General features: G+C 50.7%; 1 protein-coding gene across 5 annotated transcripts in view; it reads right to left on the bottom strand.

Moving 5' to 3' along the window:
- Positions 1-13,087, bottom strand: part of MORN1 (MORN repeat containing 1) — a 78,298-nt gene that overhangs the window by 39,649 nt on the left and 25,562 nt on the right. For 4 of the 5 annotated variants that reach the window (XM_077151543.1, XM_077151544.1, XM_077151545.1 and 1 more), the window contains exons 9-10: positions 8,856-8,973; positions 7,943-8,061 (exon numbers count right to left, since the gene is read on the bottom strand). The exons of the other annotated variant lie outside the window; for it this stretch is intronic. In XM_077151543.1, coding sequence (XP_077007658.1) covers positions 7,943-8,061; positions 8,856-8,973 — 237 coding nt within the window. The remainder of the gene's footprint in view (positions 1-7,942; positions 8,062-8,855; positions 8,974-13,087) is intronic. 5 annotated transcript variants of the gene reach the window in all.

Here is a 13,087-nt window from a genome sequence, read left to right as displayed (position 1 = left end):
GGAGACAGACTGAGAGCTTTCCCCCTAAGATCAGGAAGAAGACAAGGATGCCCACTGTCACCACTGTTATTCAACATTGTACTAGAAGTTCTGGCTAGAGCAATCAGGCAGGTCAAAGAAATAAAAGGCATCCAATTTGGAAAGGAAGAAGTAAAACTCTCATTATTTGCAGATGATATGATATTATACTTGGAAGATTCTGAGAAATCTACAGCAAAATTACTTGAGCTAAAAAATTCAGCAACATGGTGAGATATAAAATTAATGTGCAAAAATCAGTAACATTTCTATACACAAGGAATGACCTAGCTGAGGAGTCAGTTAAGGAAAAAATTCCAATCAAAATAGCAACTAAAAGAATCAAGTACTTAGGAATGAACTTAACTAGGGATGTAAAGGACTTGTACACAGAAAACTACATAACATTGCTAAAAGAAATCAAAGGAGATCTAAATAGGTGGAAAGACATTCCCTGTTCATAGATAGGAAGGCTAAATATAGTTAAGATGTCAATTCTCCCCAAATTGATCTACAGATTCAACACAGTACCAATAAAATTCCAACAAATCTACCTTGAAGATTTGGAAAAGTTAACTACCAAATTCATCTGGACGGGAAAGAGACCCCAAATAGCTAAAAGCATCCTAAAAAAGAAGAACAAAGTGGGAGGATTAACACTCCCTGACTTTAAAACCTATTATAAAGCCACAGTGGTCAAAACAGCAAGGTACTGGCACAAAGATAGAAGCAGTGACCAATGGCATCAAATTGAGAGTGCAGAAATAGACCACCAAATCTATGATTAACTGATTTTTGACAAGGCCCCCAAATCCTCTGAACTGGGACAAAATTGTGTTTTCAATAATTGGACATGGAAGAACTGGATATCACTAGCCAAGAAAATGAAAGAGGACCCCTATCTTACACCCTACACCAAAATTAACTCAAAGTAGATCAAACACTTAAATATAAGAACTAGCACCATAAAGCTTCTAGAAGAAAATGTAGGGAAACATCTTCAAGACCTAGTAATAGGAGGTGGCTTTCTAAACTTTACACCCAAAGCACAAGTAACAAAAGAAAAAGTAGATAAATAGGAACTCTTCAAAATCAAATGCTTCTGCACCTCAAAAGACCTTCTCAAAAAGGTGAAGAGGCAGCCGACTCAATGGGAGAAAATATTTGGAAATCACATAACAGACAAAGGTTTTATTTCCTGTATATACAAAGAAACCACACAACTCAACAACAAAAGAACAAACAACCCAATCATAAAATGGGCTAAAGATATGAATAGGCATTTTTATGAAGAGCAAATACATATGGCTCAAAAGCACATGAAGAGATGCTCATTTTCACCGGCTATAAGGGAAATGCAGATCAAGAGTACGAGATACCATCTCACACCAATAAGAATGGCTGCTATTAAACAAACAGGAAACTATAAATGTTGGAGAGGATGTGGAGAAAGTGGGACATTTATGCACTGCTGATGGGAATGTATAATCGTGCAGCTGCTATGGAAGACAGTTTGGCGGTTCTTTAGGAAACTAAATATCAAGTTGCCCTATGACCCAGCAATAGCACTACTTGGTATATACCCAGAAGAGCTGAAAGCAACGACACAAACAGACATTTGCACACCAATGTTCACAGCAGCATTACTGAAAAAATCACCAAAAGATGGAAACAAACCAAGTGCCCATAACAGATGAGTGGATCATCAAAAGTGGTATATACATACGATGGGATATTATGCAGCAGTAAGACAAAGTGACATCCTGAAGCACATGACAAGCTGAGCCTTGAGGACATAAACTGAGCAAAATTAGCCAGACACGAAAGGACAGATACTGTATGATTCCACTGTTATGAGCAGCATAAAGGTATAATCAGAGGCTTATAATACAGAATATAGCAGCCTTAGAGACACATAGAAGCTAGAGATGGGTGAACTGTTAGCTAAGTTGAACTCCAATGTAAGGGAATAGATAGGAGTGAAGGTGGTTCTCTAATGGGTCTATAAGTGATATTACCAAATTGAAGATGAACAAGTTTGAAAGGGGTTGTATAGACCTATGTGTCCCACTGATTAACACTAGAAATATGAATTAGTTCTCTCAAGAATTACTTCAAAGATATGATTCTTGTATAAAGAGTGTTTAAGTTTAGGGTACAGGGGGAAAACTGCTATTGCATGCTATGAGCTATGTTCAAAAGGAAACCATCAGCACTACCACAGCAACAGCAGAGGTAAATAGTGGGGGGAGGGACAAGAGTTAAGAGGAGGTTTAGATTTCCTATTTGGCGAGGGTGTGTTTACTGGTTTTCTTTCTCTTGGGAACAATGAAATTATCTAAAATTGAGAATGTTGATGGACTGTGGACTTTGGGCCTTCTACATGATGCCTGATGAATGCAGGTGGCTGAAGGATGCACTGACGGAGAAGTAGATTGGTGAACGATGGTGTATACTTATGAATGAAGGCTGTGCTGCTACACAAAGGAAGAAAGTCGTGAGGCATGCAACGATGTGAATTAACATGTGGGACATTTGGTGAAACAAAATAAGCCAGAAACAAAAGGACAAAAATAGGATGGTCACCTTTAGAAATTGCTTATAAGCATTTCCAAACAGGGGCCTAGATTGTAAGCTTGTAGACCAGACACATTAAGTCCAGAGTGGTGATTATTATTTCTAGAGTTTGAGGCTGTTTTATTTATATAACCTGATATTTAGAGATAACAATGAAGCCAAACAGGTTGGGGTTAAAGTAATTTAGAACACAGGGGTAAAGAAGACAATGTCTATATTTTAGAACCACACATACTCTTTGAGACTAATGGAAGAAAGTTTTATTTGGTCTGGAACTGAAATTTTCTGTATGGTATAATCTGTATAGCTCATTTGAACAATTGAAACACAGGGAGCACAGAATAAAAAAGAGGTTCTTTAATCCTGTATAGATTATTGTAATGCCTGAATACATCCTAGAATATATTAAGCAGATAACAAAAAGTATTGGCAAAGTCTCCTGAGGGAAGGGAGAAAGAATATGGAACTACTAAATCTTACTATCAGGGAATCTCCTGATACTGTGTCAAACCTTAGGGACACCCAAGTCAATAGACCATGCCCTCGATCATGAGGCTTACTCTTGTGAAGCTTATATAGGTAGCAGAGAAGCTTAGCCTACCTATAGGCATGCCTAAGAGGTACTTCTGGAGGACCTCTGTTGTTGCTCAGATGTGGCCTCAGTCTCTCTAAGCCCAACTCTGCAAGTGAAACCATTGCCCTTCCCCCTAGGTGGGACATGACATCCAGGGGTGAAAGTCTCCCTGGCAACGTGAGAGATGATTCCTAGGGATGAATCCAGACCTGGTACCATGAGATCAACAACTCCATTCTGAACAAAAGGGGGAAAAGAAGTGTAATTAATAAAGTATCAGTGGCAGAGAGAGTTCAAGTAGAGTTGAGAGGCTACTCTGGAGGTTTCTCTTAGGCAAGCTTCAGGTAGACCTTGCTACCTATCATAACCTGCCAACCCCCAACCAGCACCATTCCAGCCAATCCTAAAGAACACCTAGGGCATTATATAAGATTCCACACGGGTTCCAGGCACTAGTATAACTTTACAGAAACCTACAACCTCCAGATGGGTCCCTGGTCCAGATAAGTCCTGAAACCTAGCCCAGTCTCTCCAGAACATCAGATAGTTCCATCTCCCTACCCTGTATTAGTGACAGACCCTTCCAATATGAAAAATTAACAATTGACAAAGCCCAGACATCCCTAAAGAGAGGATGGAATGATCAAAGGTGATGGTGGAGTTATACAGAGAAGTTACGATTTAACAAATGAATATGAATGCTGAATCATTAAATTGAAATATCTTTTAGTCTCCAGTATCTTAGAGCAGCTAGAAGTAAAAACCTAAACTTGTGGAATTGTAACCCATGTCAAACTTTGAAATATGTTCCACAACTAATGTGGTGATGTGCTTTGAAATTTATAGCTTTTTTGTATATATATAATTTTTCACAAAAAAAAAGAAGGAAAAAAAGTCGATTGTGATGATGGAGCAGCTAGAAGGAAAAATATGAGGACTGCATGGTAGCCCATGACAAACTCTGGGATCTGTCCTGTAACTACTTGTTGAAGAGTGCTTTGAAAACTACTGCTTTTTTATTTCTTTGCTTTGTATAGATGTTATACTACACAATAAAAAAGTTACAAAAAAAAAAGAGTGGGAGAAAGATCAAAGGTGATGGTGAATCTAAACGGAGAAGGTAGGGTTTAACAAATGAGTATGAGTGCTGCATCTTTATACTGATATTTCTTTTAGCCTTAGAACAGCTAGAAATAAAAGCCTAAAATTATAGAATTGTAACCTATACCAAACTCTGAAATCTGTTCCACAACTAACTGTTGCAATGTAATTTGAAATTTATTGCTCTTATGTGTATATGCTAAAGGAGGAGGGTACACGGGTAGTTCAGTGGTTAGAATATCCACCTTCCATGTGGCACAGCTGGGTTTGATTCCCAGACCATGCACACCCAAAAATAAATAAAAAAATAAAAATAAAATAAAATAAAGAGAAGATAGGATTAGGCAAATGAGTATGACTGTTGAATCATTATATTGACATTTCTGTTGTTTTCCAGTGTGTTGGTGCAGCTAGAGTAAAAAATGAAAAATCATGGAAATGTAACCCATACCAAACTTTAAAATCTGTTCCATAACTTGTTGAAATGTACTTGGAAATTTATTTCTTTTTCTGTATATGTCATATTTCACAATGAAAAATATCTTAAAAAGTAAAAAAATAAATAAATAAAACTAAAAGGCTGTACATGTTTAATAAAATTAGTAATACCTTCGGGTTTGAAAAAAAAAAAGTTAACTGCTTTAAGGAAAGGATTCCTGCCTTCTTTTCCCGTCGCGCGTGTGGAAGCTACCTTAGTGCACCACACTTTTGTCTTTTGGACGCAGGATAAAGAAGACTCGAGGTGCAGAGTTCCTCAACCCCCGCGACTCTCTGTGTTAGGCCAGTGTGCTACAGAGACACACAGGGAGAGGCGTGGCCTACTTTGGGACCCGGTGGCCCTTGTGTTGGGCTGCACCCCGGCTTTGCTCAGTGGCCGTGGGGGGCGAGTAGCCATTACTTTGGGGCATCCTCTGGCTTGCGGCTGAGCGGTGGCCTTGGCACACAGCCCGCCATTCCCAGCCACCTGCTTCCCTTTGTAAAATGCCAGTTCCTGCCTTTGAGGAGGACAGACAGACGCCCAGAATGGAGGCGCCCGGGTACATCCCGGGCACCAATGGCGCAAGGTCAGCCTGGCGGGGTGGGAGCCAGGTGGGGGGCTCGGGCCAGTACGCGTGGTCCTCGGGCAAAGGGCTCCTGGATGGCCTTGACGCCCTGAAGGTTGCGGGCCGCACAGAGTTTCCGTGGGAGACGGGACTGGTGGGAAAGTGCATTCTCAATTTCACAAGGCTAGATGGTACACATGGTTTGGAGGAACCAGACAAATCTGCTCTACGTGGAATTGCGGTGAGAGGAGAGGAGGCGAAGACGCAAGGCCCTTTTCCCATTTGCATCCAGATCAGCCAAGCACACCAAGGCCCGTGTCCCGGCATGGGGACCTCTTCAGTGGACCCCCCGCCCTTCCCCACCATACCACTCGAACCTTCCTGCTCACAGGCACCCCCTGAACCTGTTTTGGGGCACCAGCTCTGCCAGGTCTCAGGGAGGATCTGCTGGGGGTTTAATGGCTGAGATGTTGTCATGGTAACTGCTGTGCCTGGGGAGAGTAGGGGGAGGCAGCCGCGTTCAGTGGGGCCCCCTTGTGCAGCCCACCCCCTCCAGGGATCCTTGGGGAGGGTGGCCCCGTGGCACCCCCCAGGCTCCAGAACTGCCCACCCAGGGGACCCTGCTGTGATGGAGGGGGTGGGGGGTGGGTCTGTAGGGGGATGGGCCAGCGGAGTCTTCCCAATGGAAGAGGCATGGGGGGAGAGGCAAGGGAAGGGGCACCCCACATTGCTGCATGGGGCCCCAACAACACATGCTGTGTTCTGCTAGGGATAGAATGGACAGCCACACCATCCAGAGTGGCCAGGGCTGAGGGTTGGGGGGCCCTGGAGGCCCCAGGGGCAGAGGATGGGGGGATAGAGGTGGGAAGACACTACCGCCGTCCTGGGGGACCCAGGCCCTGGCAGGGATCTGGGCAGAGAGGCCCGGCCTGCCATCGCCTGCTTAGGGCTGAAGAAGCAAGGAGACAGGGTGCCCTGACAGAGGCGGGCCAGGGCAGCAAGGGAGCAGGGGTAGGCCTGGGAATGGAGTCGGGAGTGGGGTCCCGGGTCTCTGGGGGTCTGCCTGGCACCACGATGGGGTAGGCACAGGAGGCCAGTCTGGAAGAGGGGCGTGTGAGGGCTGCTTCCAGCACGCTGGGGGAACGCTCTCTGTGGGTGTCAGGGGGTCCCTGGTGGGCGAGGCAGGGGGTTCCTGGCAATGGATGGGAGGTTCAGGGGGGCTGGGAAGGCGGCTGGGTGACCTGGGCTGGAGCCATGACCTTTGTGGGGCCCTATGGGGAGGGCAGGCCCTCTGGCTCGCAGCCCCCTGCCACCCCCCCAGGCCCACTCTGGACGACAGCGCTGCCACCTCAGAGCTACTAGTGAGCTGTGAACAGGACCCCGTGAGGCTGCGGCCCACCCTCCCAGCCCCAGCTGTTGGGGAGGGGCTCCCTGGCCTCGGGCCTGGGTCTGTGCAGGGGCCAAGGGGAGCTTGGGGGCCTCCACACGAAGGGCATGGGATCGAGCCAGTGAGGGGCCCCAGGAAGCCCCTCACCTTCCCTGGTACCCCCAAGGCCCTGTGATGAGCCAGGAGGAGCAGCATGAAGCAGCTGGCTCCGGACACCTCCTCCCCAGGGCTCCCCCTCCCGCCTCGGGGGGCCCAGCACTCACGGTGCACCCGCCGGGGCCAAAGCCACGGCGGACTCTGAGCAACTCCAAGCTGAAGCTCAGCTCCCAGGAGGAATCTGGGGTGGGGGCAGCGAAGCAGGGCGCGTGAGGAGGCTGGGGTGGGGGTGGGGGGCTGTACCTGGCCGGAGGATCCCTTTGGGGCTCCCTTTGCAGGAAGACACCCAGCTTGGCCACACTTGGGGTAGAGGGGGATGTGGCTGGCAAACGGGTGACGCATGACCGGCCAGGCCCGTGGGCTCCCACAGACTGGGGGCTGAAGTGGGGAGGGGCAGGCAGGGGTGGGGGTGATGGCGTGTGGGGAGGGGTTGTAGGGGCAGCTGTCCCAGGCTGACCACAGGCCTCTCGGGTGAGCGGGGCCTTGGTCGCTTTGCCACCCCCCAGCCTGACAGACCAGGAACCTCAGTCTTGAGAGAACGTGGGGGTCCTGCCCCCCACCCAACCCCCAGAGCAGCTGGCAGGGCTTCCTCCTCATGGATGGTGGGCAAGGCCCAGGAGGGGCCCTGGCCAGTGACCAAGATGTGGGTAGGAACACGGCTTGCATGCTCAGGGCACCCACCTACCCAGCAACCCCAGCCTGCCCCCTCCCACTGCCTGCTGACTCGGCCAGCAAGGGCGCTGCCTCCCGCCCCAACTCTCCTGACTCCCCAGGCCCAGGCTGCAAGAGGGCTGAGCTCGGCTCCTAGGAGGCGGCTTCCTCTCCCTCCTGCCATGCCCCCCAATATCCGTGCCTGCACCCCTTCAGCCATCCCTGTACCCTGACAGCCGTCCCTGCACACTGACAGCCGGTCCCGTGCCTGACAGCCGTCCCCACACACTGTCAACCGTTCCTGCTCCCCGACAGCCGGCCTTACACACCAACGGCCATCCTCGCACACTGACAGCCATCCCCGCTCCCTGACAGCCGTCCCTGCACCCTGCCAGCCCTGCTGTCCTGGCTGTAGTGCTCAGGGACCCCACTCACCGGGTGGGCAGGCCCCTGATGCCAGCCCTGGCTCCGTGTCTCCTTTGGGGAACGGTGAGTCAGCTCTGGCACTTTCCACAGCAGCTCGGGACAGAGGATAGGGGATGCAGTCAAACCCGCTGTGGAGGGAGACAGGGCTCTGCGCTGCCTGTCCATGACCCCGCGCCGGGGGAGCGCGGTGACAGGGAGGTCCGGCCGGCACCTCTCCCCTCCACAGTGGTCCCCACTGGCACCTCCTTCACCCCCTCCTCCAAGGGCTGGAGCCCCATTTCTCATCTCGGCACCCACCCCGCCTGAGCCCCACAGGTCTTCTCCTACTTGGACCCCCACCTCTCCAAAGCCTCCCTGTCCAGCAGCTCTGGACACACAGCTGAGGGTCCCAAGCAAGGGTTTAGCCTGTGACACCATCCCCACCAGTGAGGGCAGGACTCGGTCATGGGACCACAGCCACACCCCAGACACCAGAGGCTGGATATGGCTTGCACACGCACTAGGCGGGGAGGGGGCCAGGAAGAAGGGGCTGAGGGCCCAGGTAGGGGAGGGGAAAGGTGGGAGAGGGGGCGGGGGACAGAGTAGGGGACCAGGGACCGGAAGGGGTTATGGGGTACAGCTCTGCAGATGGGATCACCCTGGAACATGGGCTGACCTGGCTCCACCTGGATGTGAGCTCTCCCCAGGGTCAGAGCAGGAAGTGGGGTGCAGAGAACCCCAGGACGCCCGAGTGGCTGCCCCGTCTCCACTTGCCAGCCCTTCCCCTTCTACCTCCTCCTCCTCTCTGACTGCAGAGCCTGAGGGGTGCCTGGGCAGGGTGGGGAGCTCCAGAGGGGTAGAGGGAGGTGGAGGGGGGGCCCTCCAGACTGGTACTGGCCCCCTCCCCGCCTCCCAGCCTGGTTGTGGCCCCCCCTCCACTCACAAGGGCGTGAGGACAGGCGCCTCTCCACTGTCCACCTGGAAGAAGCTGACCTCTGCGTAGGCTGCGAGCTGGACGTACCTGACGCCCGCCGAGACCCGCAGGACGCGGCCGCTCTCACCTGCCCAAGGAGAGAGATGCAGGTCGGCGGCGGCGGCAGGTCCCTCTCGGTGTGGCCACCCAGTTGTGTATCCTGGGGGCTGGGGACTGACCGGGGTGAGGCACGTGGGGCTGTGGCTGGGCTCTCCCTGCAGGCCACCTTGCCAAGGCCGCCTTGAGTGACACAGCCCCCCGGCCTCTGCCCCGCTCCGTCCCTCACCCGTGTCTCTGCCAGGCCCCTCCTTGCTGACCAGCCCATGGCTTCAGAGCCCCCATGGCCTCAGGGGTCAGCGCAGCACACAGTGCCCTGGTGGTGGTGGTCACTGTGGCCTTCCTTGCCTGCTCCTCCTTGACCCTGAGTTCAGGTCCCAGGCCCTCCTCTGGCCCCCAGAGTACACACTCGGGCCCGTCAACATGCCGAGTGGACGTTGGACAGTCTCGGGGTGCAGGGCCTCAGGCTGCAGGCGTTGCTGGGAGGAGGGGCCAGCCTGGCCCTTGGGACACTGGCTCGACACACGTCAGGCCTGGCGGGGTCAGCCCAGCAGCCGCTGAAAGCCCAAAACGAACAGCAGACTGGACAGTCACTGTCCGCCACGTCCCCAGAGATTAGGACCAAGACAAGGTCTGCCCTCACCACTTCTTTCAGCTCTGGCCAGGGTCGGCGGGAAGGAGAGGCGTAAAGCCCGCCGAGGTGGGCAGCGAGGGTTCCCGCGAAGCTGCGCGGAACACCCAGAAGGGGCGGGCAGGTCGCTCAAGGCTCAGAACTGCAGTGAGCGCTGGTCAAGGCAAAGGCAGCGGACAGGCTGTCGGATCTCCTGGTGACCTTCCCCATCCGCTCACCGGCTCAGCGCAGAGGCGGCTCATCCCCAGTGTGGACCCCCAGACCCAGTCCCGGAGGGGGCAGAGTGACCCTTGTGTGTGTGACGGGAGCACTTACGGTGGGTGTGGCCTGAGGGACTCGCTGTCCCAGAACATGTCCTGTGTGGAGGACGTGGCTCACCAAGCTCTCCCACAGGACGTGGTGGGGGGCCATGAGGAAACCGCTTCCTAGGGGAGGGGGGACATCGTATCCATGCATATGGGGGGACACCTAGGCCACATGCATGCGCCCAAGACAAGACAGCACAGACAGGGCCGGGGAGGCCCCTGTGCTTTGCCCTGGAGCTGTCCTCTAAACTCATTGCATGCACAAGCCAGAGGAGAGCACTGGCACAGGCCAATCTGTAGACTGGGCAAAGGGTTCTCATTTTCCTTTCTTTCTTCTTTTGTCAGCTCCTGGCATCCAAGGAAGCTCTGTCATGACACTGGCTTAAGGAACAGATGCCTCAGGGACTGAATTCCAGTAATGACACATTAAAATATCACAAAAGATTACAAAGCATACAAAGAAGCAGGAACAGATGGCCTGGGTGAGGAGAAGATGAAAGCATTAGAAACCATCAGTGAGGAGGACCAGACCTGGGGCATTCCAGACAAAGGCTTTTTAAAAATGGTCCTAAACTAAACTAAAAATGGACTAAACTAAAGGAAATCAGGGAAAGTATAGAGGAACACAAAGAGAGTAACAATAAAGAGATGGAAGTTATGAAAAGGAACCAAACAGAGCTGAAGACCAAAGGGAAAGAAATTAAAAATTCCTTAGAGGTATAACAGTAACTTTTTAAATATAATTTTATGACTGTAAGCGAGCTGGAAACTGTAATAGTAGCCTTAAAATGTAACTTCTCAACCAGCCTTTCCATGTAACCTCGCGGCAGGAGCAGGCTGAGGGGCGCTCTTGGTCGCACAAAGGGGCAAGGTGTGAGTGGAAGTCTGCGCCAGCCGCCGACAGGCTCTCGTCTGCTGCCCCAGCTCCCCAGATGTGGGTAGAGCTTTTCTTCCGTCTCCCCAGACTCCAGGCACCTGCCCAAGGTGTCACAGGGGATGTGACCCCTGAAGGAAGCAGGAAATAACTGAGATAAACTACTGAAGTTCTCCAGACTCTGTTATTTGTTAACTAGGATGATTATCTCTGACTCTGACTGGTAAAAAAGCCAACTAAAAAATCACCCCAGGGAGGATGACCCGGAAAGGAGAGCCCCTGTCCTCCCGCTGAACTAAATAAGCCTTTTTTTCCCCCTCAGCCCAGGTGGTTCTCTGTGTGCCCGAGCCACACTGAGGTATGAACCCAGATTTGGGGGTGCCCCAGCTACAGAGGGCTCAGCAGCAGACTGGAGATGCCAGAAGAAAGAAGCAGAGAACTTGAAGGTAAGACACTGAAATCATCCCGTCTGAGGGGCAGAAGGAGGAAAGAAGAAAAGTGAAGCGAGCTGAGGGAGCAGTGGGACACCATCAGGGGTGTCAGACACACAGCATGGGAGTCACAGGAGAAGAGAAAGACACAGAGAGAATATCCAAAGATATTAGTGGCTGAAACTTCCCAAATTAACACAAGACATCAACATCTACATTCAAGACACTCAAAACTCCCAACAGGATAAAACCAACTAGACCCACTCTGATGCACATATATTCAAACTGTTGAATGCCAAAGATAAAGGAGAGAATTCGGAAAGCTGAAGACAGAGGCAACACGCCGTGTACAAGGGAGCCTCAGTAAGATGAAATACCAATTCCTCTTTAGAACCATGGAGGCAGTGGGATGGCATATTTAAAGTTGAGAAAGCAAAAAACTGCCCACCAAGAACTCTATATCCAGCAAAACCGTTGTTCTAGTTTGCTACCTGCTGGAATGCAATATACCAGAAACAGAATGGCTTTTAAAAAGGGGAATTTATTCAGTTGCAAGTTTCTGAGGCCATGAAAACATCCCAATTATAGCAAGTCTGTAAAAATGTCCAAACTAAGGCACCAACGAGGGGTTACCTTCACTCAAGAAAGGCCGATCATGCTCAGGGTTTCTCTCTCAACTGGAGAGCACATGGCAAACAGGGCAACATATGCCAGCTTCCTCTCCAGGCCTCTAGTTTCATGAAGCCCCTGGAGGTGTTTCCCTTCATCTCTAAAGGTCGCTGGCTGGTGGACTCTGTTTCTCTCTACAAAATGCTTCCTCTTTCAAAGGATTCCAGTAAGCTAATCAAGACCCACCTGGAAAAGGTAGAGTCACATCTCCCTCTAATCGAGCTAATACCTGCAACTGGGAGCGTACCATCTTCACGGAGATAATCTAATCAAAATATTCCTACCTGCATTGTTGAATAAGGACTAAAAGAAACTGTTCCCATATGACTGGATCAGGACTAAAACATGGCTTTTCTAGGGTACATAAACCCTTTCACACCAGCACAACTGTCTTCCCAAAAGAGGAGAGGCTAAGACATTCCCAGATGAACCACAGCTGAGGGAGTTGACCACCACTGGACCCACCCTATGAGAGGTGGAAAGGACCGGGCACCGGACAACAGCTGGAAGCTGCATGGAGAAATGGAGATCTCTGCTGAAAGCAACGACAGGGGTGAATGTAAATGCCAGGACCACTGTGTTTCTGGTTTGTAACTCCACTTTTACTTCCTACAGGGTCTAAAAGGCAAACTCATACAATTTAATGATAAATCAGTGTTTTTTGTTATACATTTAGGATGTTAAATTTAAGTCCCATTATAACTACAAAGAGAATGGAGATGGAAAGTAGAGCATGGGTAGCTGGGGGGCCGAGAGGCAGGAACAGTCGACTGCAGCAATGGAAGGGGGAGGCTCCTGCAGCGCAGTGCACGCAATGCCTCCCACGAAGGCGCTCGGGGCGTGCGTGAGAGGAAACAAGTTGTGGATCTGTCTCTACAGTTAAAAAAAGAGAAAAGAAAAGAAAGAGTGAGCAACTAAAGAAAGAATGACAGCGACATGCGATAAATGACCCTGAATGGGATCTAGCAAGCGAAGAGAAAAGCACACATGAAAAACTTGGAATATACACTGATTTCTCTGATAACTGCACTTCAGGTGGTCACGTAAGCGAATTCCCTTATTCCTAGGAAATGTGCCTGCAGTATTAAGTGCTCAAACAGCCTCCACGCAGGTGTTCAGAAAATGGGTGGACAGACAGACGGGGGGACAGGGAGATGGACCGATAAGGAGACGGAGAGGGAATGATACAAATGCAGCAAAGCGCTAACACTGAGGGATCTGGGTGTCTGGGGGGT

The sequence above is a fragment of the Tamandua tetradactyla genome, chromosome 2, assembly GCF_023851605.1.
Source record: "Tamandua tetradactyla isolate mTamTet1 chromosome 2, mTamTet1.pri, whole genome shotgun sequence".
NCBI lineage: Eukaryota > Metazoa > Chordata > Mammalia > Pilosa > Myrmecophagidae > Tamandua > Tamandua tetradactyla.
Note: the sequence above shows the minus strand (reverse complement) of the source record. Positions and strands in the feature narration are given on the sequence as shown.